This window comes from Dinoponera quadriceps, unplaced genomic scaffold, assembly GCF_001313825.1.
Source record: "Dinoponera quadriceps isolate SergipeBrazil2010 unplaced genomic scaffold, ASM131382v1 scaffold6118, whole genome shotgun sequence".
NCBI classification, from domain to species: Eukaryota; Metazoa; Arthropoda; class Insecta; order Hymenoptera; family Formicidae; genus Dinoponera; species Dinoponera quadriceps.
In genome coordinates, this window is record NW_014562572.1 from 107,579 (window position 1) to 134,378 (window position 26,800).

Sequence of the window (26,800 nt, forward strand, 5' to 3'; positions counted from 1 at the left end):
CGGATAAAATTCGCGGCGATAACGGGGTGGCGATTTTTTCACTTCCAAAGGCCGAACAGTTATCTCCGTCCGAAGGATTTCCAACGCGCCGTGCCAACGGACGCGAAATCGACGTCGCGCGCGGGTTTTTACAAATTACGATATTTATGCTAGTCGAAACAATTATCAGCCGCGGCGCAGCACGATATACGCGGCGCATTTGTGACGGATGTTAATTTCCTGAATAAATATTTAGCGCCGCGGAAATATGCCCGCCAGCGTGAGCTTGTGTTTTTCGCTCCGTTCATTAATTTAACGAACAGTATTCGATATTCATTTGAGTAAAAGCGTGTTTCCGCGTGATCGGAGCCGCGCTTCTTCCCGCTATCCGGAGTCACAGCCGGAAGAATATATCCGGAAACGTTCGACCGAAATTTCTCTCTTGAATTCCTTTCAATTTTTCGTCCCACGCATGATAAACACGTCTTTTTTTTTACTCCGAGTTTACTCGTCGAATCACCGACGCTTAAAGAGCTCTTGCCTATCGGACGCAAACCAATAACGCGCTTCTCGACGGACACCCGGTATCACGGCGCGCGTGCCGCAAATGCAACCTACCGTCACGCCAATCGCTCGTCGGCGAGCACGCACGCTGCGCTCGCTCTCTGCGATCTCGCATCTCTATTTCTGTCTATGAAAAATATCTCGCGTGCACATCGCGCCGATTTTTCATGGCACCCTTCGCGGCGCTGAATTGATTTTGTGTCGTTTGTGCGGATAGCCATTAGGGTCGCAAAGATCGCGGCACGTCGTTTTCGCGACCGGGAATTCGCAAATTAAATTGCGCCGATCGATTCGTCAGGGCGCGCGCGCGAGCGATTCGCATCTTGGAATTTCGGAAGCTCCAGGCAGTTCACGCGCGCACGGCTGGTGGCTCATGTTTACACAATCCAGCAACGCCGGAGATCACCTCCCGCCCTCTCGAGATTAGTTTCGATCTATCCGGAGGAGCGAAGCTTAATTAATGCGGCTTAACGGCGCGATCGGAAAAAAACAACTTCGTTAGTGTGTAACTGAATTTTGGACCGAAAACTCGGTTTACGCGCAAAGTTCCTTTGAATTTAGTGTTTGTTTGACTTGTTCAATATATAAATAACATAATTTAACAACAAATTTTGTTTGAATGAAAATGTTGTTTCACTAAAGTAAACCATGTTGCCTTATAGGGAAAAACAATATTATTTGGAGGAAATAATATTTCGTTTAACCCTTAGCTGACACACGGGGTTAAAAGTACCCCAGAGTGTTTTTGAACGCAAATTTTTCATAGCTGCGCGCCAAATTTGCTTCTGTGGCGTCACCTAGTATTAGTCGAGGCTTGACCCAATATTGATAAATAAAACAATTATACACATTTTTTCTCGCTGGAATCCAAAATACCCCCTATAGCACGTACGTTATTATTTTGACGTGTGTCAGCTAAGGGTTAAATCAATTTTATCTCATTATATATTTCCCCACTGAAACGAGAAAATACTTGAATATTTTTCAGTGTTACTTCTTTCAAATAATTTATTATTTGTTACAACTATTGTGATATTTAAAAATACAAAAGAAATGTGACATAACAATATTTGTATGAGAAACAAAACATTCGTTTGCATTTTTACTCCATTCCGAGGGACAAATTTGTTTTAATTACAGAAATTGTATTAAATCCAAACAAGATCCTCTATGTTTCTTCTGAGAATATTTTTACCTGTTTTTCAGCTCCTTAAATTAAGCAATATTTTTCTCACTTTAAATATATTAAATAAATAAACAATAAAAAACATAATTAAAACTTTCTGGAATTAATTGTGTTTTCTGTGATATAAACATACTTTGAAAATACCTCGAGTGGCAAGATTTTGACAAAACTCGTCGCCCCTACTTATTTGAACGCAGTAATATTTGTAAATAAATGCAAGTGTAAAATTTACTTATAAATTTGAGTGTCTATTAGAATGACGTAATATTTCTTTTCCGTTGAAAAAACCCAGAGGGGTTTAAATTACGATTTTTGTGCCGAGTAAATATTTTCACAAAATAAATCCTGATATCCTCAATATTATGTATTTAATAACTTGTCGTAATTGTATTTCAACAAATGCAAATAAATGTTTACTCATACGAAGGAAATATCACAGTGTACAATTATATTCCTACTTGGAAATATTGTAATCAATTGTAGGGGGAAGACCGTAAAGACAATCGAGAGGACAATCGCGTGGTCTGGATGGGATTAACATAAAGAAATATTTATTGAAACGATACAGGGCGTGTCTTTGCGAGACTCTCTACGAATGCTCTACCGCGTTAAGACGATTGACTTTGGAAAGCGAATTGCTAACTGCGCTTTCGGCGCGTGTTCACACGCATGTTTCGAATGCTTCGCATACTTCGCAAGAGATAAAACGCGGCGCCGCTCCAAAGCGCGCCCGCCGATCACGAGGGCCGCGATACTCACAATCATTGCCTACAAAATATTAGCCAAGGAGTATTGGAATTTTGCATCGAATAAATATTACATGAACAATAACATTATTTTTTCGGTGTAGGAAGATTCCTCTATGAGGAATGTTTCTGCTCAATCTATCGCTTTCTCAACCGAGAATTTTTTTATGCGGCTGAATGTATTCACACGAATATTCTCAATTGCGGTAAGAAACAGATATCATCATTTCATCGAGTTTTCATCTGGTCCATACTTAGTTGTGAGGACTGAAATTTTCTTTTTCATGGTATTAAATAAAAAATAAAGAGAGTGGTGTATAAAGAATGAACCGACAAATATCGAAATTGTGCAAATGAGAGAGAGAGAAAGGATCTTGGATCAAGCGCATATCATCTTTCCCGCTTTTATGAAAAATATTGTTTCGAAAATAAACCTCATTAACGAGAGATACGCGCGCTTGCAACGGTGGTGCGCCGCATCGCTTAATTTAGGATCAATTTGTAATGGACCAACGGCTTTGTGTGTGGCGGAACCATCGAAAAATTCAGAGGAAAAGTTCGGCACGTTTAAAATAATGGGCGCGCTGTGTTATTACATTTTGCCTCTCTGCAAAATTTACACGGATATAATACCGTATTTAGCGAATAAGCGCGTAAAAGTGACCCGATTATAACGCGATCTCCTCGGCATTTTTCGCCCCGGGGCACCACTCGTGCACGATATTGTATTCGAATAATTAAGTTTCGCATCGCGTACGCTTTTGAACGATCCGCCCGCGCCGATGTTACGACGCGGCGGAGATCGCGAGAGCGTCCACATTTTTCAGGTTCTTGCGGTTTATTTTCTAATAACGCGCTTTCGTTAGATAGTTTCATTGTAACGAAGCCCAGCCACTGAACAACGAATTTGGTCGGAATTGCGCGTTTTGATTGAAGGAAACGTAATTCTCATAAGCCAAATTTTCTTCTTATAACCAGACGTTTGGTTGTTCCGTCAAAAAACTCCTTTTCTTTTTCAACTTTTTGAGCGATCTCGCGGCGGTACGATTTCGAAAGTACGAAAATCTTCCTCTAAATCCGCTAAGATCGGTTTATCTCACGCGAATGGACATTCGCAAGCGGTTAATTATTCCACAGGCCGTTATTATTGCCCGGCGCGTGTTAGCTTAATCGCATTATTTTCCTCAGCACGCACACACTTCGGTTGCCAAAAAAGGTCGCGCGAGATCATCGTCTCAAACGAGCCGAAAACGCGCAGAACAGACGAGCCACTTTGCGCCCGGAATTTTGCGAGAATTTGACGAGTCTTGTGCGTTTCCGCTGTTAATTCACTGTTAAATTAATCACGCGTCATATAATAAGCCGAGTCTTACCAATTTACGCGCGGAGCAAAACGCGAAAGAAATCGATAAGATCGCACACAGATTTTAAGGAACGGGTATCAATGCGAGTATTAACAGTGATAATTGTTCGGTGAAGCACAACTTGATCTTTTTTTCTCAATCTTCGGATCGCGAATTCCACGCACTGAAAAATTTACTTTTGTAATTGCTACTAAAATATTTGACAAACTTATTATGGTTGACAACATTTTTTACTTGCGTCAACGAAATGGAGAGAACAAACGTCATAAATACCTTTAAGTTAGCAATCAAATTATTTGCTTAGTTTTTTTCTACTTTCTTAAGAAGTTTAGCATTCGTTACTGGAAACTTTTTATTATGAAGGATAATAGAATATTTAAAGTTTTAAGCTCTCAGTATAAAAATATGTCTTTAAAGATACGCTAAGAAAAGATTAAGGTTCAATGAAATAAATTTTATACCAACACGAATAAATTTTCAAGTACTTTTTTCTCAATGTAGATAAGACACTGTCTTCAAAGTAGATACAATTTCTTTCTTATTTTTATCAGGTAACTAAATTTTTGGGTTGCAATAACCAAACAATTCATCGAGCAAACGTTAACCAAATTATTTGATTAGGTCGACCTAAATCTAGTTATTTAATTTTTCAGTGCGGCGGGCTTGTCACACACACGTCGAATGTCAATAGAAAATATTAGGAGCGAAAGTTGGTCGATAATTTTATCGGCTTAAAAGATGAATCATTTTCCAGACGTGAAATCAAATAGTCTGAAAAATAGCAGAGGGTAATGGATGTTTTCGGACTGAAGATGCAATTAAAAATTTTACGAATTTTTCTCCAATATCAAGATATTTCTTTGTAACAATAAGGCGCAACAATATGTCGAGAGATTATACGACTTCCACCGACATCTTCCCAACTGACTCGCATGGATTGTCGTGGTTTCAATTGTGAGTCGTAAGCGCGACCGGTTCGTAGCCTTGTCACTTAAACTTATTATCAATTGGTATCAGTTTGTTTTCAGTGCAGCGCCGAGCCCGGCATTAATGGTGATTAATATGTAACGGCATTAGCATGTTAACCGGTTCTCGGACGAAGTTGATAGAAAGGTTGGAACGAGTGGCGGAATTGATTTTGCGGCGCGCGCATCACGAATTTCGGGAATTACCGTAAAGTATAGCGCGGGAGATATTCGCTCGAGTTCGTGAATAAAGCACGAATTACCGGTGAAGAAGGAGAATGCCATTGATCATCTTGGATGGGGCGCAATTATACAACGCATGCTCGAGCGAACGAAATGTTAACCCTCGACTGGCGACAGCCATTTCTCAGAGACCCGCGCAGAGTTTCCTATAGTAATTATATTTCTATTTCCACGCCGGCTAATTTGCATACAATTTCAGATAATAAATATCGCGCGGGTGTGATTGGCTGATTTAAACGAGCAATTAACATTGTCCGAGTTTATGTCGAGGACTCTCTTGTATTCTTTTTTTACACGGTGCATGTAAAACAAACTTATGCTGCAATTCTAAGCAAATTTATGAAATAAATCGTAAAATCCCAGCTTACGAGAAGCAATCGTAGAAATATCTGACTTACAGTTTTACGTAAACTGCAATTCTGTACAAAAGACTCCATTAATTCTGCTCCGTCCTCCAGGCATTGAAAATTTCCAATTTGTCGCGTTATTATTGAATATTTGTGTATCATGATTGCTGTTTTGGAGAATGGTTACTGACTTATAAAATTATCAGCAGTTATGATACACGAATATTCGCATATAATACTCCTAATTGAATATTTCCGATGATAGTATGCCTAAAGAATGTGACAGTATTAATCCAGTCTTCTATATTAGCATCTTTAATAATCATCGTTACATGTCCACAGTTACGATGAGTAACTCATTTCAAATATACGTATTTTGAGAGTTGCATGTGATAGCGCATAAAAAAAGATCATCAACTTATTTACAGGTTCGAGTGTTTCGATTATTTTAAACGTCAAGTGTATTAAGTTTCATAATTAAATAAATTTTGTTTTTTTGGCAGTTATTAAAGATTCCCCATGAGACTTATAGGCAGCTAGCGGAAGATTTATGAAAAATCGTAGACATTTACGAGAGCGATCGTACGTCTTACAATGCGTAATTAATAAATAAAATTATAGTTTCAACCAATATGAGTCTTGGGAGAATAAATTACGATGTCGTCTAGAATTACAGCATTTGTTTAATAAAGTAAACGTAGAAAAAATGTTTGCTTTCACGTGTCAGTGTCGCAAATATGTGACACTAGTAGCGAATGCGTTAAGAGGTCGCGCCCAAGTCTAGAAGCGTATTTTTCTATAGTTTTAAACCTTCGGAAAATTTCGTCGCAGATTTCTTCGGTTTCTGTACGAAAATTCGTTTAAAAAAACTTACGTGTGTTTGATTACTCGACAACTTGCCACATTAATTTTTTTCCGTAAATAAATTAAGAAACTGAAAAAATCCGCGGAAAAGTGAGGGAAAAATGTTTTATTCCGAATCTTGAAAACTGTCCATTTTCCAATAAAATTCGTGTACACATTATTTTTTTAACGAATTAATTTAACAACAACTTTAGTACGAATTAATTTTTCAGACTTGTAAAGATGGAGAAAAAATGGTTTCATGCGTAAACGAAACAAGAGAGAGAGAGAGAGAGAGAGAGAGAGAGAGAGAACAAGAGTATAATTCAGGAAAATAAATTTTTTTTCAAAATAACGGCGGAAAATATAGGATGACGACAAGAATCGCTCGTCTCGCATTTTACACCCAGCCACACTTCCCCTGCGGATTAATCTCCTTTACATGCGGGGGAGGGAGAACGGGCCGAGAAAGCCGATGCTAACGACGACGCCGGCGAATTAACGCGGTCGCTCGGAAGCGCGCATGAAAAACATCTGAATAAATTATTATTGTTTGTCGAACACGTTTCGAACGAATGGCGACGCCCATCGCGCTAGTCCATCGTCGACGTACGCGGGCGCGCGGCCATTATTTAAACGCTCTACTTCCACGCAGCTTATCAAACACAGGTATAATACGCTTTGCGGAAACGCGAACTGGATCCACACGTCGGCCGCGCTGCAAGACGTGTGTTCTCGCGCATGCCTGCTCGACAAAAAAAAAATGCACGGCCGATATTACGGTCAGGGACGACGAGCTTAACGTCGCGAGCTCAAGCTTGCAGCCTTGCGAACCTCCTTTCGGCGAAAGAAAGGGCGCAGTGATCCGCGTCTTAATCCCTCGCATGACACGACAAGGCGAGATTTGACGGCAACGAAGGGAATAAATTATAATATTTACGAAATAAAGCCCTCCCTTACATATACAGGAAAAAAATAGTCTTAAATCAATGATAGATATTCCCATATATAAGCAAGAACGTTATAATATTCTTACAAGATTTTAATCTTGAATTGAGTGCAAATAATACTGGCATCGATATAAATTGAACCAAATTAAGACTCAAAATTTTCTAAGAAGATTACATAATATTCTCGCTTACATACACACACATATATTATGCTGACAAACCCATTTAACTGACTTAAACAAAATTCTTGTATAGATATGGGCAAACAAATGTTTCACTTGTGAGAATCAAAATTTGATTCTCTGAACAAAAGTTCAGTTCTCTCAAAACCTTTTTGGTTTCAGAACCAAATCTTTGCTTCATCTGAAATACAGTTATCTCTGAGATAACTAAACTCTGATTCTCACAATCAAAACATTTATTCGCCCATATCCAAACAAAAATTTAGTTTGAATCAACTCTATGGATATTATTATAGTGTGTATATTTATATATTACATATATATATATTTATATAATATTTAATATATTTACAAATTAATATTTGTAGAATATAAATTGTCAGCCAATTCTTTTATTCCGCGAAATCAATGCCGCGAGGACCAATGGTTCCAGATTCTCCGCGTCGCGCACGCATCGAATTACCGTTCGGACATTAGCCGCGCAAAATTCGCGAAGAAAAAGAGGAAGCTGTCTTCCGCGGGGACTACGTAAACATACGCGTTTCGATGCATTCCGTTCGACGTAGTCGTCGTTATAAATTTTCCCTGACCGGCTGTATTTCCGCGCGGGCCGTAAAATTAATTTACTCCCCGATAAGAGACGGCATAATGTGAAAATTTATGCATTAGCGATACCGTGTTTACAATTTGCTCAACGTCCACTCGCGCGCGGCGACACGCACGTACGCAATTCTCGATCTTCATTGTGCGATCAGCCTGTCCCACGTGTGAAAGAAAAAAAGTAAACAATCCCGTTATCGCTGTACAGGCGCTCGCGTATGTTTTCTTGATAAAGGGGAAGCAGTGGTGGATACACTGAGACAAAAAAATTTATTTCTGGAATATAAGGTTTATTTGACAGAAATAAACCTTATTTCCTTTCACAGAGTAGCGTTCTGAGTACTGTTTTTCAGATAGAAATGTTCAAGTGTATATTGAGAAAAAAAATTTATTTGTAGGATATAAGGTTTATTTCACAGAAATATGGTTTATTTTGTGAAATTCTATGAAATGAATATTCTGTATGAAAAGAAATCTTATCGGGGCTCTAGAAAAAGAAATAGAAAAAGAAATTGAAATTTTACAAAATAAATATTTCTTGTGACATTTTTTTCGATACTTATTGATTGGAAAAAAATTAGACTGTGATGACGGAAAATACATTTTTGTGAGATATACCGAAGTTTTCTTACTAATTGGTTTATCTGTTGGGAATAAAATTGTATTTTGCCGTATTTAAATAAAACATTTATTTCTATGGAATAAAGCTTCACTTCAAATAAATTTTTTCTCAAATTTTTTCTCTTTTTTTCTCAGTGTACGAAAAACTTGATCCGATAAAAGTTACGAGAAAGCATGCAACGGCAAAACAAAGTGTCTGCAGGGGAAAAGTCGCCGTTCGCAAATTGATAGCACGTTTTTCAACGGCTTATGAATTAGACTCGGTTGATCGCGCGAAAATGCGGCGCGTCTCCTTAGCAGTGAAGTTTTCCGTACGCACCTGAGTTTTCGAAAAAAACATACAGTGAGTCACGCCTTCGATTCCGAGCGAAATAACCAATAACATTGTCATTAGAGCCGCGTTTTGAACTCGCCGAAATTGCTCGTACGCGGGGGTTTTACGGTCAGCCCTATGCGCGTCGTACTACGTGCCGGATTTTCGATATCGGTTCGTTGCTGGCGGCAGGTATATTGGCTCAACATGGATTAGATTACAATCGGATGATAACTCGAGCCCCAACACCGGCAGCCAATTCTTGGCCGAATATTCGCACTCAATGCAATGCTCATTACATTAGCCAAAGGCGAGTTTCTCGCGTGTAATGCTCGACGTTGCGCTCGAGCGAGTACGATATTGATGTCTCTAAATTTCTCGGAGCGAAGTCAAAATGAGCGAAAATTCACTTGAAACGATAATCGGTTTTTGTGAAAATTTTTGTGTTAATTTTTGAACATACCCGCATGTTAATTTAACATATTGTGATCTCAACATTTTGTGCTGTATCGATATTCAACATGTATAAATGTTGGAATATACATTTCATACGTCAGTGTTGATTAATTTTGTGTTAATTTTTGACGTTATATTTGTGTTTCAACATATTCACCTTGTTTTAAATTAACACAAAAATTTGAGTGAGCCGTTTGGGACATATGTTAAGACCACGTTTTTTTACTGCGAATAAGAAATCACTCGAATGATTTAGCACTTGATTTTTCTCGTGGAATTTTATTCAAAAACGAACATATAAAAATCACTCACATATTGTTTGAGATAAAGGACGACTACTACTTTGTATTATAAAAATTTCCGACACTCTCTACTCGTATATTTAAATATACGCCGCTATAGCCGCAAAATATCGCGTGTGTCCTAATCGTGAACACGACGGACGGGTGCCGAAAAGAATGGCGTTTGTTTCACGTTCCTAGGTCAATTTTTCACGGAGATACGGCTGTTCGAAGAGTTTGGAATTTTCAGAGACGCGCGTCCTTTGGCGGCGAACAACGCCGCGGACTTCACACCTCGCCGCGAGAGCGGTTGAAAGGAGCGGCGCCGCGCAACTTTGTCCCTATCAAACGGTTTTTCCGCTCGTCGATATCTCCACGTGGAAAAGTCGTAGCGACACGGAGTAAAATGCATTTTCAAGCTCTTCCGCTACTGATAAGAAGGCGTTTTTAGTCTCATTTATTAAATTTGCATTCATTGAATATTGCAGAATCGATTGCCTTTCCAAAAAATTAATCTACGACGAAAAGCGCGACTCGATTACGAATTACTTTGTTTCCTCTGCTTTCTCTGGGTGAAAGAAAAAAAAAGAGTGCGCAACAGAAACGGGTGAAACTAAAATATCACGGCCGTTGATTCTCAATATCGCTTACACGCGTCCTGACGTAATTCCCCGTCGACCTTTTGACCCGAGAGCTCCACGCGATCGCACCGTCGATCGCGCGCGCTGCAAAGGGGAAATATGGTTTGATTTATTCAGTCCCTTCTCTATTACGGGATTCCGCAACAATTAACCGAATTTCTCGTCGTGCGACAAACGATCGACGGCGGTGTTCTCTCGCAGTAAGCGGAGTGTTAATCGACGCGCCTCTCCTTATCGCGCTTACAAATTTCGCGATAACGCGTTGACGACGAGCGCGCGTTCGAGAGGCGATGACTCGATTAAGACGGACAGGGGAGAAACGCAGCCATCGCTCCGCGGCCGTTAATTCCTCGCTCACAGCGCGACGATTAACAATTAGATGCAAAAAATAGTAACATGATGGAGGGTAGCGACTGATGTTTTATTCTAACCAATCGTGTATAACGATTTCCCGAGGTGGAATATGACCTATGCTTCATCAATAAGATTATCTTCTACGATCGTTATGACTTCCCGTCCATCCAAGTTGCTCTCTATTTTGTTTCCTTTTTCTCTTTTCCATTTTTTATTCTGTAAAATTGCGCTTAAAGTTTTCTGTCCCTCCCTCCCTCTCTTCCCCCGGAGTCGCGCGTATTGAAGCCCCACGATCGTCCATGAAGAATTCGCGTTGAGTCACGAAAAAGATCGCGCCGGGAAAATCGCTAATTTCTTTGGAACCACGCCATACGTACGACCGCAGGAATCGGCCGAGTCATCGCGTCGCGGCGGAGCGAGCAAACTTCAAGGTTGTCTAATGACTCATGAAAATCTGGCCGTCGATTGTTCGACGAATATTTTTCCTCCCGCCGCGCACGAATTCGCGCGTCTCCAGGTTTTTCCGAACAACCGGTTTTCGCAGGACAGGAAAAAATTGAATATGAAAATACGCCAAAGGTGAGGATGAGGGGAGGGGAAGAAAAGAAATCTACATTTCATATCTTCTCGTTCGCAAGTGACGGCGACGAAGAATCGTGAAAGCTCCGCCATTTACGCGGAAACTCGCGCGATTCAGCGCTTTCCGCGTAATCATGCGCGCGACAATGCATGCAAGCCGATTATCTCGCGATGATTTGCGCGGTGATGACTGCGATCGGATTATCGCGAGATTAATCATCGACCCAAAGCGCTCCCTCGTAAGGTCGGATTGGCCACATCAAGATCCGCGCGAATAATAAATGAATCAAGCATACCGACAATTCCCGCCGCGTCTAAGAAAACTATTTATTCGTATATTTATAGCTTATGTAATAATAGATTTTTCACACGCTGAAAACAAATTATTATTTTAAATAGTTTTTCGCAAATGTTTGCAAAAATAAATATATCGCTGAATAAATATTTCTTATCTTTTGGAAATTTCTCTTTGTCGGTATGCATGCGGTTATTATATAAATGTTACCTTTCTAAATGTTTCTAATGCAGGAATGAAGATAATCGATATTTTTCATTATGACATGCGTCTATTCAAGCTATGAATAATTGAATCACCAACATAATTATCACACTTTGCTTTATCTTAATTATCGGCTTCTTTTCTCAGTGCTCGCTCAATCGAGGTTAAATAAAGTAACGACGTATGAGAATGAGCATTCAATCGAAATGATCTTCTCATTAGCATCGGTTCACTTAATGCGTGCGCCAAACACGAATATTTTTTCCGCGAGCGAAGGTAGCGAAAAAAACGCGCGCTCGTTTTTTTCCGCGCTTAAGGAATCCGCCGCGAGCTCGTTATACATTCACGGCGGTCCGAGTCCTTGATCGATTCTAGAAGTAATTAGACTGCTGCAGGCGCGCCCTCGGATGAAATTCCAGGCGGGAGAGGTGCCGACCGAACCAATCTTATCTCTCGTGCCATTTAAGAAGACGAAGAAGTAGGGCGGGTGACCACGCCCGGGATTAAACCGACGATGCTACATCGGGAAGCGGTTCGACGAATAAAATCGTTATCTACCTTCGCGCGTAGATCGGCCGTTCGCGAATGGAGCGCGTTCTCTATCGATACGCATCGAAAGTTGTGAAAAATCACAGAAAACGTTCCGCCCAAGATTTCGTTGACGAAACTTTACCGACAGAACATTTTTGCAAATTTTACTGCCTTCACAGAATGCGGTGAGAGTAGGCAAATAAGTCGGAGCATCTTTAGTTAACACAGATTAACGGAAGTTCTGTACTGAAAAAACATGTTTCTTGGCAATTTTGTAAAGGAACAAAATTTTTTCAAGCACTACGTACCACTCATTTGATCTTGGCGCGACGCGGATGTGCCGAAAAAGAGAAGCGCGCTCCTTTCCACGGTCGTCCCCTCTCGGCGTAGCGGCACCAATTCGAACGGGGCCCCGCGACCAATGGCGCGGTTTTCATCGCGGTCCGTTCGGTCCCTCGGCAACTACACCGCGGCGATGCCTTCTCTAATCGCCGGCCCGTTTCGACCAATCCGGTTTAGACGAGAGTAGAAGCTTAGGAAATGGCTGGTTTCTCTCTCCCTCTCCGTCTCTCGCTTCCTTTTTCTACTTCTCCGCCGCCGTGGTGGGGCTCTCACGGGACGAGCGAGCGGCACAAGGCTATCCTTTGTCCGAAAGTCGGCTGCTGGCTCGCGTCGTTGCCGTCCGTCGTAATTGCGATAAAGTGCCCACCTTGCGCAGGTAGAGTCCGAATCTCACATTCGCGACGCTCTCAACATTAACGTTCGAATGATTGCCGCGTCGTGGAAAACTAGATCGCTCGTTTCGCGACGGTCGCAAGAAGTAGAAAAAACCGGCACCGCTCCAGCGCCGCTTTGTTGCATGATCGCGAGAATCCCATTCACCTGGCCGGTGGTTACCGAGCGACGGTGGCACACGATGGATGTCGAAAGCTCATTAATAGCCCGAGACGATGCTCGACGATCTGCGTCATCTATCAAAATTCTCAATCCAGGGTAAAAATAAGCGTTGCGATGAATGAAGTAAGTTGCGCGAAACGACAAAGTTCCCATGGAGGCTCATTGTTGCAGCGATCGTCTCCTTGAGCACGAAAGTAACCGACAGAAACAGCCGTCGTTTTCAGCGCATGCCAAGCTCGTTCTCGCGTAAGAGTGTACGTGAGCAATTAGCGGCCTATGAAATAAAAGATCTCTCTTTCAAAATCCCCATGCAAGTCCGCGTGACACGGCGGCAGCACAATGTGGCAGCGCAACATGACAGTTTTTCGAGCGGCCCGCCCGAAAATACCGTCCGGACAAACAGCTGCCGAATCTTTTAAAGGGCCGTTCTCTTTGTCCCCTCTCGCTCATTCAGTCTCTAACGGCCATGAGGCAGCCAATGCACTATCGAGGGGCCGCTTCCTTTTCTTCAACTGCAAAAGGTGTGTGCACGCAGGAGCGGATGGATGGTCGCCCGCACACAGAACGGTGTAATCAAGCGCGGGGGTATAATTTAATAACGTTGGATCCGACGGAAATTGTTGGAAAAGCGAATATTGTCACGATTGATCGCGCCGAAACGAGCTGACCTCGTGGAAAATGTTGTCCGAGAGAGGGCGTAAAAATCGATTCACTCATCGAAGATGTCTTGGTTATAATTAAAGGCGCCTGAAAAAGAATCGTCTAAAAAAATATCGCCTGAACCTTCGTGTTGGAAGCCCCCCCTCCGCGAATCTTGGTCAGAGCGTAAATAGTCTTCGCCGTCCTCTTTAATCGCGAGAGTTAGTCAATATATTCTCTTGGGATATCTCGGTTTTGGTATCATTACTCCTTACGACCGTTCATTATTCCACAGCTCGCAACCATTTTGCAAGCAACAATTCTTTGCGGCGCAACGTATGGAAAAAATCTCCTTCCTTCTTGGCGAGACATTCACAGATGAGTCGCGCAGCAGCCTCTTTGAAGGTGAGGTCGTCGTCGCACACCTATCAATCCGATAATCGCTGTGGCTGGCGCGCAAGTTTTACCACTTGAAAGTGGTGTTCGAGCCGAAATTACGAGGCGCTCAAGGTGTTCGCGACATGTAGTGGACGGTTGCAAGATTTCTCTGAACTTTCATGTTGACGGATCTAGAAGGGCGGACACGTTTTTTTTCGATTCACTACGTGTCACGACCTTTCGCGCATCCCAGGTGAGAGGACTTTTTTTTCCCGTCCGTGCGATGTATAACGAGACTTTCGTGGTCGCGTCTGCCTAAGCGGTAATCGGACACCAGGCGAGCCACGGAGTCGTTGTCTGGTGACCCATTTATCGCTCCACGCTGTCTAACGTTACACCCGCGAGAAGAGTCGCGTCGCGAAATATTACCGTACGGGCCACGGCAGATTCGTCAGTGACAAAGGCGCGACACGAGTGATGGACCAGAGCGTAGCGGAGCGCGAAGGAGGGCATCCCCGAGATTCGTCGCTCTTCTTTCTCGCAGTTGCAACCGTGATACGCCCGATAAGATTGCCCAGGAGGACTTTGACCTTCTGAATTTGTCTCACGAATGTCACGCGAAGCGATAAGAAGTTACTGCGTGTACCAGCGAATGTAATCGATATTGCTACGTGGTAAAACGTTGGTGTAACTGAAATGATTTTCCGAATTTGCCTGACCAGACTAAGGCCAGTATGGACCGCCCTAAGTTCCTCTTCAGATGCTTCGTAGCCGTACAGCATCTGAAGAAAATGAAGACGTTTTGTATAGAAAATATATGAAATAATAAGATAAGCCACACGGGGAAAATAAAAATCACTAGAAAAGTTTGTAATGCTGGAACGTACCAGAATTATTATTGAAATTATTATGTGTTGTAATTTCGATAATAATTCAACATTTTTGTAGTAATTTTTACTACAATATTTTATCCATGTATGAACACCGGTGTGCGTCTCGATGTCAGTACTGCAAATCTATACTTCATGTTACGTATATTGTAGATTTGCCGTACTGGCGTTGGATCGCACACTAAAAGTTCAGTTGTAAGAACGATTCTTGTAGGAGGTTTCTACTCAGTCAATTGTTCTCAGTCGTCTCAACAGAGTTTTAATGCGCCTGAAAAATTCACACGATGTTCTTTCAATCGCGGTAACAGAGATGTCACTTCTTGTCGCCTAGTTTGGTCCCTATTCTGTTGCAGGAACTGAGTTTTCTTTTTCACCGAAAAATTTGGTCGGTCCATCTGGAACCAAAACGCGTTTTGTTGAAGAAAACATTTCTCATGAGCTAAATTTGATTCTCACAATCAGAAATTCTGTTTCCTTCAGTCAAAACATAGTTTCGTTGTCAGGTAGATTCAACTAAGCTCATTTCTCAGTGTACTACGATCCAAAAATAAAGACACAATTAATTTATCGCGACCGAAGGGGGGATATCTTTTTTATTTATTTTAACGAAAATAAGCGCGAAAGTCGTTGTGCTCTCCAAACGCAAAAACGATGGTCGACTAATATGTCAGACTGAAAAATGAGTTTGGTTGGACCGATCGCGTTGAAAGAAGCCAAGTTTCCCAATTAGTTCTCACAAGCCAAATTCTTAGAAATTCTGTTTCTTTCGAAACGATTGCCCATTATCAGGCAAATCCAACCAAGTTCATTTTTCAGTGCACTTCGCGCATTGAATTATTTGAACGATGCTTCTCGGACACGCCGTATATTTGTATTTATGTCCCCGTCATAAGATAAATATTATTCCGATATACACGGTACGCAAAAATAAATAAAATAGACTAGAACTTGCCTCGATCGCGTGCGTGTTACGTTACACATAACGGCGCTTAGAGTAACGAGCTAACGAAAATGTTGAAACGGGGGAGGAGCGAGAGGAGATGTAGGAAAGACGAGACGATAAGCGAGCGAAACGACCGACGAGCCAAGACAGAAGATAAAGACGCGCTGGTCAGAAAGAGAGGGAGCGTTGCTTCGCATGCAACCGGAATGCAACAGTTAGAGTAGAGACGCATCGCCGGTACAGACGAGGGAGAGAACGCGGTGCCGGTCTCGCGCTTTTTCGACGCGCATACACGCGGAACGGTTGATTATCAGCATTTCGTGATAAAGCGCAGGACGAAATTTTGCGGGGCGTCGCACGATTAAAATTGGACGGATCACCATCCGTCATCGGATTAGCCTGCCGCGTTTTCAACTCGATCCGCGTGCGATATTCTAACGGGCTCCGCGGATTCGCGACGTTCTCCTGCGACACCAACGAGCGCGCGGGAAGCTCTCGCCGTTCGGCTGAGCTCTAATCATTTTATCCTATTATTATTATCATCATCATCATACGACAGGTGTGAAATGAGGCGGAGAGGACGAAGGGGAGATTTAACGGTACTCCGTGAAATTGTAAAAATTCAGTTTGTAAAAACCTTCCGATCAGTCCCCCGCTTCGTCTCTTTTCTGCCTCTTACCGGCTCCGATAACTTTTTCAGCGATAGCGGGACTGATTTGATCGATACTAACGTTAGGGCAGGAAGCAGCGATCTTTTAATATCGCCGCCTGAAAATACGCGACACGTGTAGGAATTCTCGAGATCTTAACAAACACTCGAGGACGAGTAAAAATCGCCATTATCGTCCGATACCTCGCGGTCCGCTTAGCTTTATCACTGTTGACTCGAACAGCGGTATCGAAATTCGCCCAATGGTAACTTTATTAATAAATAGCGCAAACACAGAGAGAGAGAGAGAGAGAGAGAGAGAGAGACGACGACGATGGTGATGGAAAGGTGACGATTAAACGACACACCGGCGATAACGCAAATTCTCGCTGGAAATTATTAATCTCATAAATAATCTAAAGGCCGGAGCGTTAATTACGGCGAAATTAGCGTATCTAGCTTTCGGCGCGACGGGAGAAACTTGGCCGAAGAACACAGTTGTAAATTGCTTTATCGTATTGCGGGCTTCCTGATGGCGCATTCGGACGCGAGGCGAAACGAAGAAGTAACTGATTTATGAACTGGAGTTGAAACGTCGTCTCTCTCACTCATTCCACACGCGGTAGACCGGCTGTGAATGTCAAGTAAATCGACACGCTCGCAACCGGCTTATCGCGATGCGCCGTTTTAATCGGTAATCACAAGTTCAGACGAAAGGGACAGACGGGGGGAAGGCATCCTTCGGACGTTCGCTTCATTAGAGGACAGCCGGTTTATCTGTACTTTATTCGCGCCCGCTTTGCCATTTCGCCGTGACTACTAGCGCGAACGCGTTGTTCGTTAACGAGCCAGTCGGCCGCACTAATTATCCTCGGAGTCTATATAATCGCTTAATACCCTGTTATCCGATTGTATCGGACGTTGACCCATTTTCCACTTTCGAAACATTCGCTGCACGCGGTCGGACGATTATCATTATTTAAAACGGCGTTTCGCACGTCGATGCACGACCATTGAGAAACTTTTCTTTCGCTCATGCTGAGGCAATCGATTGTGCAAGCGCGGAATTTCAAAGCGGAACGATTTAATTGCCGCGATGAGTGCGGCAAGTTTAATATACGTGCAGACGTGAGTATGACATTGCTGTGTGTATGGAAAAAGCAGCGCTTAAATCGGAACAGAGCTCTAAAACATTTCGAGTGTCCGCGCGTTATCGTGATGTATTAATTTTCGATCTTGCAAAGAGACTTTCGAAGGTCGGTTTTACATTATGCTCATCTGATTACTTTGTTCTACATTCGTTTGCAATTTACATGACGAGGGAAATTTGCGAGAGAGCGAAGGCGAAAAAGGGACATTGCTAAATATACGCGAAAATATTTTGCCCTCGTCGAGCTGAACGGTGTTATTTCATCCAATAACATAGCTCCACTCGAGCTTCAATTTTTCAGAGACAATTCTGTACAGACATGCAGTATCTCGGCATATTTATCTTAGCTCCGAAATATAATTTATATTTAATTATGTGACAGAAGTTTAATTACAGCGATCCCTTTTTCGCTACTGTAGGATGACGTCCTCACACATACCGGTTCGACAATTTACCGCGATTTCTTTCCACCCATCTCTCCCGCCCACCCCCTGCTAATGTCGCTTTGAAGTTCTTCCCAGGCGCCGTCGTCGCATCGCTCGCCGAAATAGGGGAAAAAAAGGGGAGACCGAGAGAAGGTGCCGTGTCATTTTCGTCAATTTAACGGGCCCCCTTCCTCCCACGCGGTCCCCACCGTGACGGTACCCTACCAACGTCCGCCCCTGACTCGCCCCCACCGTCTCGCCTCGTCGAAGCGAGGTCAATCGACGGAGAGGGCTGAAGACGACCCCCACCCTCTCGACCCTCCCTACCACGGCTACTCAATATCGTTTCATTACGCACCCCCCCCCCCTCTCCCCCCCTTTAACCCCCNCCCCTCTGCTACCACGGCGACGAAACACGAACGCCGACGAATTTTTATTGTTACTTCTCGCGCCGCTTCCTCCGACCTCCCCCGCCCACCCAGCGCCTTCTCCTCTCCCTTTTTTATGCGCCTTTTAACGATCAGCAGTAACTGCGCCCATCCCGTCTTTCCTTGGCTTTCGGGAAACGGCTGAACAATGGGACGAGAAATATCGCCTTCACGTCCGGTTTTCGTTCGTAATGTTCGCCCGGCACGATACGGGAAGTAATCGAGCTAATCGGAAACTCGCGCGGCGGGTTCAGAGAGATCTCTCGTAAGAAGAAAGGTATCGGCCCTTATACATTCGGCGGGAACTATTAATAAATTTTCGCGCGCGTGGTTACAATCCCCCCAATGAAGTATCATCGGAGCGCATGCCCGCGTATGAATGAAAAGGATAGATGCCTTCGCTTTTCTGAAAATCGCGCTGATTAATCCGGCCGATGGAACTCTTTCCGCGCGAAGTACGAAAGAAGATGGAGAGACGCACGTGCGCCACGCCGTCGAAAGAGGATAATGTGCTTTTACCTATACCACGTCGATCCACGTCTTCGCGTACGGCGTACTGGTGACGGCGCAGTAATGTCCAAACGACATCGTTACAGACGACAACACTCGTGGTTCGCGGTGCCCTCGCGAGTTCGCGACATCCCGTCGTCAGCTCTCGGCTCCTCCACGGCTCCACGAAACGGGGCGCGACGCGGGGCTGACAGAGGCTTCATTACGTCCAATTCCATGCCCTCTCTCGCCGCGTCGTGATTACCGCTCTCTTTCCCGAAACTTGGAAGCGCGGTGTAACAGGTGTAACTAGCCCGAATCGCGGAGCAACAGTTTTCCAACTCGGCTTTAAAACTCACTCACTGAACCGACACCTATCTCTCTCTCCTCGCGACGCGTCGTCGGATCGCCGCTGATGATGCGTGCACTCGCAGAAACGTACCGCCGAGATTTCGGTTCCACCCTCCGTCACCCCTTCTCGAACGCGCACTGGTCGATCCTCCAAGATCGTGCGAGAGGAGAGGCAGAGGAACACACACGCAACTCGTGTCGACCCTCCCCTTCTCGCCTTCCTCCGTCGGCTCCCTTTTTAGGAGCTTTCCGCAGCGGAGATGAGATACGGTGGAGAAAGAAGGAGGAGGTGGTAGGTCGCGAAGGAGGGTGAGAGAGAAGGATTCGCGAAAATGTCTCGACCACCAGCGGCAGCTGCGTTCCGAAATGAGGAGCGAGAGGTGGCGGCGGAGAGCGAGTGAGAGAGAAGGGGACCGCGAGGTCACAAAAGTGGAGGAAGAAGCGTAACGGCGAGTGCACGCAACACCGACGCGTGCGGAAACGTGCGCCTTCCGCGAGTACCGGAGCTCGCCCCTTGACGAACTAACCGAAAGCCGAAGAAGGGGAAGTCGGGGAGGAATACGCCGCCGACGTGGAGGAGGGGTCGCAACGGCGACGGAGGGGCGGGAAGGAGAGGGTGGCAGAGAGAGAGAGAGAGATGAGGTGGACGGAAGGCCGTAAGAAGAAGAAAAGAAGGTTTCGGGCGGCGGCCGGGATCGCTCGGTTGTCTGTGGTCAAGGCACGCAGCTTGTGCAGTATTCTCTGACGCCGAGGGGTAAGCGCCGTCGACGTGGAAGGGTGATAGGGTCGCTCACAGCCTGATTTCGTCGCCAACCTGCACGGGAAATTGCACGCCTAATTCTTCTCTCTGTTGTTCTTTTAGGAAATCTCGCGGGTCCATTTAGGGCGACGTTTTATTTCTGTTTTCGGCCGAATTCTTTTTTTTTTCCACTGCCAAGTCCGCGATGAGGGAGACCGCGTCGTCCTCGGAATGTAAGCTCTAATCCTTACATAGACCGAGCATCGGAACAAGAGACTTCATAATTACTTATTCGCCAAAGTTTTCTCTCGGAATCATCCACCTTGCGATTATAGGAAGCTGCGTCGTTAATCAGACACCGAACCGTGGTTGACTCTCGCCTTCTACGCGATTATTCGAATTATTCGAATCACGTAGCGATACACAACGCGCGTTGTTTGATTGCGTAACACGTATTGCGTAACATCATATTTGAGGTATGACATGGAAGTCATCATCTACCGGCACGCAGCAAAAACTGAAAACCGCATCGGGAAACTACTAACGGAATATTATCGGATTTTCCGGCAACGTGGTGCCACCCTGTTGAACGTACAGGCGCGAGTAGGAGTCACGCCTGGCATATAGTCAGCCAGGATTCGGCGTTTCGGTTCGCAACAGGTCTCAACCACCAGCGTGTTTTCTCTTTCTCTCTCCCACTTTCTCTCGCTCGACCTCCACACTGACAGAGAACCTCTCTCTCTCTCTCGACACACACGGAAACTCACCATGCGGAACGTAGGCAAACGTACATACAAACACACATCCTCAAACGCAACAAGCACGCCGGTGACACGCCTCTCTCACAACCTGCGCTCGCGATTCAACAAATTCGCAAATACGTACGACTCTTCACTCACCGACTACGAAGACCATATTCTTTGTCCATCGCAGCAGTTCCCGTCGGATGTGTCTGCGTTCCTGTATGCAGCGGGCATAGGGGCAATCCGCCATTTTTGAAATCACATCTTAGGATGTGTGTGCGCGTGCCGGCCGGGTGCGCCTGCCTCGTGTTCCCGCGTGGATGTCCACCCCCTCCACCGTCGGCGCTCCTCCGTCGTCGTCGTCGTCTCGCCGTTGTCGCCCTCCTCCCCTACGGTCCTAGTTTCGCCTCTTTCCACCCCTCGTCGCTCCCACCACGTTGTTGTTCCCCTCCTTCTCCTCCGGCGTGTCTTTCAGCGCGCCTCGTGAGCGTGCGTGTGGGGCGGAAGAGCGTGTACACGCTGCCGGGTGCAACGTCACGCGTGACGTAGCGAAGTCAACGTAGTCGTCGTCGTTTCGCCGCGCGGCGCTCCTACACACGAGCGTCGGAGGGATGGTGTCGGCAACGGCGGCGAGGTAGGGATGAAGCCGCGGAGGGACGACGACCACGCTACTCCTCCCAGGTAGCGGCACAGAAACGCACAACACACGTGCACGCTTGCGCCCTGAGCGCTACGAGAGTGCAGTCTCTCCTTTTTTCTTCGCCGAATTCGCCCGCCGGTCGAGGGGACTGTCACCTGAAACAGGAAGAGGCGATCGGTCAGTCTGAGAATTCACGAGATTACCCGTCTTGGAGATAATATATGGCACGTTATCGCTCGCCGAGTACATCTATTTGTATATATATATATATATATACATACGAAAGAGAAGTTCTCGATGACTTTCTTATCCTATCTACACGCACCTGCGTGCAAAATCCCGCCGGCTCGAAACAGGAAGGGTACTGCTCGAAATGAAACATTGCCGGTAAGAAGAGCCGGCGGTGTAGGGTGGGTGGCTGGTGGGGCGGCTTGCACTCTCTCACGCGGTGAGGCGACACGAGCAGAGAGGAGGTAGAGGAGATGCAGGAGAAGGAAGAGGGGTGAGCGCGGGAGGGTGGTTATAGGGGCGGATTCGCGCGTTCTACGCCCGCGAGGGGGCAGGTTGCGAGGCGCGACGGGGGTGAGAGAGAGAGGGAGAAGGAAGAGTGCGCCTAATATGCAACAAGAGAAAAAGAATTGGCGATCAATAGGTAGTAGCTGGTAAGCGTCCTTTCATCCGCCCCCGCGGACACCTCGTCCTTTCCGCTCTCCCTGTCCTGCTCTCGCGACCCACCTCCTCTCGCTCTCGCCTCCTTCCGTCTCGGCAGTCTCCATCCTTGCGCCATCGCCCCTCTTAACCCACCCTCCACGCCGCTGGCCGATTCTCTCTTGGGTTCATCGCGGAACTCCGCCACTCTATCGCCTTCGTAGCCGAGACGTTCGTCCTAGCGCGCGCCTAAGTTTGTCTCGAAGAGCAAACATCGCATAATTAGCTGATTATTTCTTTCCTTCTGTCCCCCCTCTCGACGATTTCACTAAACTCAGCCGCAACTGTGAGAAATTAACGGACGATAGATGATTCCCGTTCCTTGGAAAATTATTTAAAATCCCCGGTGAATTTAAATCAATATTTATGTAAATGACTCATAAATATGTAAACAACATGTAAGGTTATTGCCACGTCGCGTTGATCATCTAAGGATCATCATCGTTAAAATCTCGTCGGGACAAACGAGTGAAGAAATCGCTTGGAGCTACACGTCCGTTTCCGCAAATTAGTTAAGGGGAGAGCGAAAATTCATTCCACCTCGAAGGATTAACGATAAAACGAGAAAGATGCCGTCGTGAAGGGGCATTTATTCCCCCGGGCCAGTTTGCCCGCGGTCAGTTGACCCAAAGCGGAATTATGCTCTACATCTCGCACAATAATGAGAAACAAGTACGAGGACACGCTGGCTCACCCCGGGAGGTGTTCCCGACAACGTGCCGAACGCTGATCTTTCTTTCGCACAATTTACTTATACCGGATCGCGAGAACCAGCCGGCATACACCACATCGCTCCGATTCTGCTGGCGCGCGAGCGCAGTCCGGAAGGAGGATACTGCATATTTTATATTCGGTCGTGTGCCCCAAACCCTTCCTCGTGCCGTAAATTCACGAACTCCACTCCTACCTAACTTTCATTCGATCGCGCTTCCGTGGAAAGGCCCCGCGTGATTTCGCAACGAGCGCAGCATATTCTATCGCGAGATGGGTACGAATCTGAACGGTCCAAGTTTCGAGGAAAAAATATAAATACTGCGAATACATCCGTCGTTATTTATAAATCAGATGAAAATCGATTGGTTGGACGCGGCACATAGATCCCTCTCTTATTGTTTATACGCGTATTGTTTGACGCATATAAACAACGATACATTAAATTGATACGTAATCTACATTATACCACCTTAATACACCGTCGTTTACATACATTGTCGAGATTGAGGTAATCCGTTAAAAAATTACTATTTAGTACGCGTGACCCATGTAAACTAGGACCAAGAAAGGCGTGTCAAATCGATACTCGAAATTATCGAAATCATTGTTGTCGCTTTTCCGTGATACTGATTGATTGTCGTGGTTTGTTTCACGTATGTCGGCAGCCAAATCATTATATGAATTCTGACAATTCATTAGTTTGTTTGATAAAAAAGAATTAAAACATTAACGAAGAAGAGGAGAAAAATAGATTTTAGTCTTACAGAGAATTAAAAAGAATTAAGTTAAAAAATAACAATAATAAGGAGAGATAGATAAAGAGAGAGATAGAGAAAAAGAAACTGGTTTTCTTTTATTTTCCCGCGAATTTTTTCAGTTTCTTATCTTCTTTACGGAAAAAAGTAAATGTGACAAGTTTTAACCAAACATACATGAATTTTGTTAAACGAATTTTTCTACTCTCAATAAAAGAACAGAAACCGAAAAATCCCACGGGAAAATGGAAAAAACTGATTTTTTCAGAAATTCTTTTTTTAAAATGATCGAATTATTTGAACGTACTACAAGCACGCGCGCCCTATTTAGCGTAGTAATGTTGCAAATATAGTCCCATTTATTAATCTCCTAATCTGATATCTGGACAAACTGTTACTCGTAAATAAATAAAGTGTATTTGTAACGTTATGTTTAAATAACATTAAAGTTATTTTAAGTTTTTCAAGTTTAATTGTTGCCGACTTTTCAACGATGCTGAGTGGCTGTCTCGAAATCTCGAATTTGATGCGAGTCATTTCGACGTCATCACACAGCGTTTTGACTGAGTTGTCATTTTCTCGTTAACGAATTTGACGCTAGTGCTTATTCAAATCAAACATTTTTATAATAGTACAATTAACCAAATAGCGTGTTGGTCTGGTATAATAATAAAAAATAATATTTTAATATTCTTCGAGATGCTCTACGTTTCACGCGCGCGACGGACGAATCGTTCGCACCGTCTCCCTGCGAGAACGCGCTCGGGGATACTCGCGTTACACACGCCGAATATAAGAACCGGAGGACACACGTCTTCCTTCCGTGCCATCGATTTTGCCGCGACGCGACGCTGGATGCAACAGATCGAGGATGATCGCGTACGTACGGTGCGATCGAAGCCAACGACGTTCCTTAAAAGCATTTGATGCCCGCGATTGATATTCCGCTCGCGTGTGCTCGTCTCTTCGTGGTTCGCGCAGGGGTTAACTCGGCTCGCGATACCGCTGACGGCGTAAGATCGATTTGATGCCCGTCCTAGGTAAGCCTATGCGAACGATATCGATGAAACGCGCCGGGCTTCCGAGCACCGCATTCGCGACGACATGCATGCATACCGGGTGCCTCCGAGCTCCCCCCCCCCCGTGGAGCAACGTCATTGAACCTTGTCGCGGGCGTGCTTGATGAGGGTAGTCTCCGACTAGGAGCTTCCGCTACCTTGGCAATTAGTTGGTCCCATTACTTACGAGCGCGCGAACATACGACCGCAACTTTCGTCACAGGCCGCGCGTTACGCTTTCGCCACGGTGTATGTACGAATGTGTGACGACGACGTCATTGAACCTTCCCCCGAACGACGACACGGTCGATGCTTTGGTCTCGGAATTAGGCATCGTCATTCGTCATGTAATCAGTCTGCTGTTCGGCCGAACTAGATTATACTTTTTTGCGCTTAGAGTGGAACGTCTGAAATGCGTCTTTACGTTTCCAGTGCAACACGGTTAAAACGAACAATATGATTTGACGAGAGATTTCAATCAGATGTCTCTCACAGCCGAATTATTCCTTAAGAATACAATACGACGTGTCTTGCGAACGTCTCGTCAAAATCTGCGCAATTCTCGTGTCGTGGCAAGCGATAAGAGTTGCCGATGATAAACGAACGTCCAGCATGATACTTCCGCGAGGAGAATCTCGATCAACTGCTGCTTTAAAATGGATAAGGCAAATAATTTGACAGCGTCGAGAGTATCTCCCGAAAACGATTATCGGGAGCGTCGCACACACCAATATCCTTGAATACATGTTACATTTCGATCGCTATATATTTATAGACGTTGCTTCAGCTCGCGTGCGATCGAACTTCAGTCAGCTGAGCGAAGATGAGAGCAAATACAAGCATCCCGTGTGATTCGCGTGTGGACTTGCACACCTCCGATGCGTTACCCTCGACGCCAGATTTCGCGCTCTCTCGATGCGCCGCCAACTGCCAGTCGAAAATTTAGACTAATCGAAAGGCATGATTTTTTTCGAGTCCTGAATATATCTAAATTATATATACATATATACACACTGAGAAAAAAATTAATAGAACCAACGAAATTTTGCTTAAACGAACAAAACTTTTTTTTTTCAAACATAACGTTTTTTAGTCCACTGCACAAATTATACAGTTATCAATTGATTCAGCGATTTGGTCAGTCGCTGTATCAACGCAACGTGTTGTTACGCCAACGTATAATTTGTTCAGCAGACACACAATATTTTTTCGGATGAGGGTGACCGCCGATTTTTTCAATCCAAACGCTTTTTTTCTCAGTGTATATATACTGAGAGAGATTGTAGTTTTTTTCGACGCCAACCACACTCTTTTCATGATTTTAATCGCAAAAATAATAATAGCGACATATATGTAAAGTTATTCCCACTATATAGAGAAAAAAGATTGGTATCAACAATTTAAGAGTCACATATAAGCGAAAATAAATAATCTTAAATAAGGATACAATTTACATGTATAAAAAATTCTATACAGTTCCACTAAAAATATCATGTTCTTGTTATTCAACAATCATTTTTATGAACTGAAAGGAAGAAATGTTAGACAGAACGATATTTTCAAACTGATGCAATTTTTAAAGATATCGTCCTTTCTATCCAATATTTTTTCTCGAAATTTAAGAAAATGATTCTTGAATAACAATATATTTTTAATGGAACTATACAGAATTTTGTCATATAAGCAAGTTTGATTTTCACATAAGAAGGATGTTACTTGTAAGAATATGACTTTAAGAATATGAATATTGATTTTTTTCCACGCAAGTAATACTCACTAGAAAAATGGTTTTCCTGATACTATAATCCTTTCACTATGATGATTACAATTAGCAAATTATTTTCAATGTATAAATAAGAAAGATTCTCACGTCGCTCGACGACAACGCGAGCGGATTGTCGCTAAGTCGCGTGCAATCAATTAACGGGCAATCGCCTTCTAATCCGATGTTGGACGAAGA

At 44.3% G+C, this 26,800-nt stretch overlaps 1 protein-coding gene across 2 annotated transcripts in view; it reads right to left on the reverse strand.

Annotated features, from left to right (window-relative positions):
- Nucleotides 1-26,800, reverse strand: part of LOC106751146 (mushroom body large-type Kenyon cell-specific protein 1) — a 90,570-nt gene that overhangs the window by 28,246 nt on the left and 35,524 nt on the right. For both annotated transcript variants that reach the window (XM_014631973.1, XM_014631972.1), the window contains exon 2: nt 21,122-21,760. In XM_014631973.1, the coding sequence (XP_014487459.1) occupies nt 21,122-21,215 (94 nt within the window). In that variant the 5' untranslated portion in view covers nt 21,216-21,760. The remainder of the gene's footprint in view (nt 1-21,121; nt 21,761-26,800) is intronic.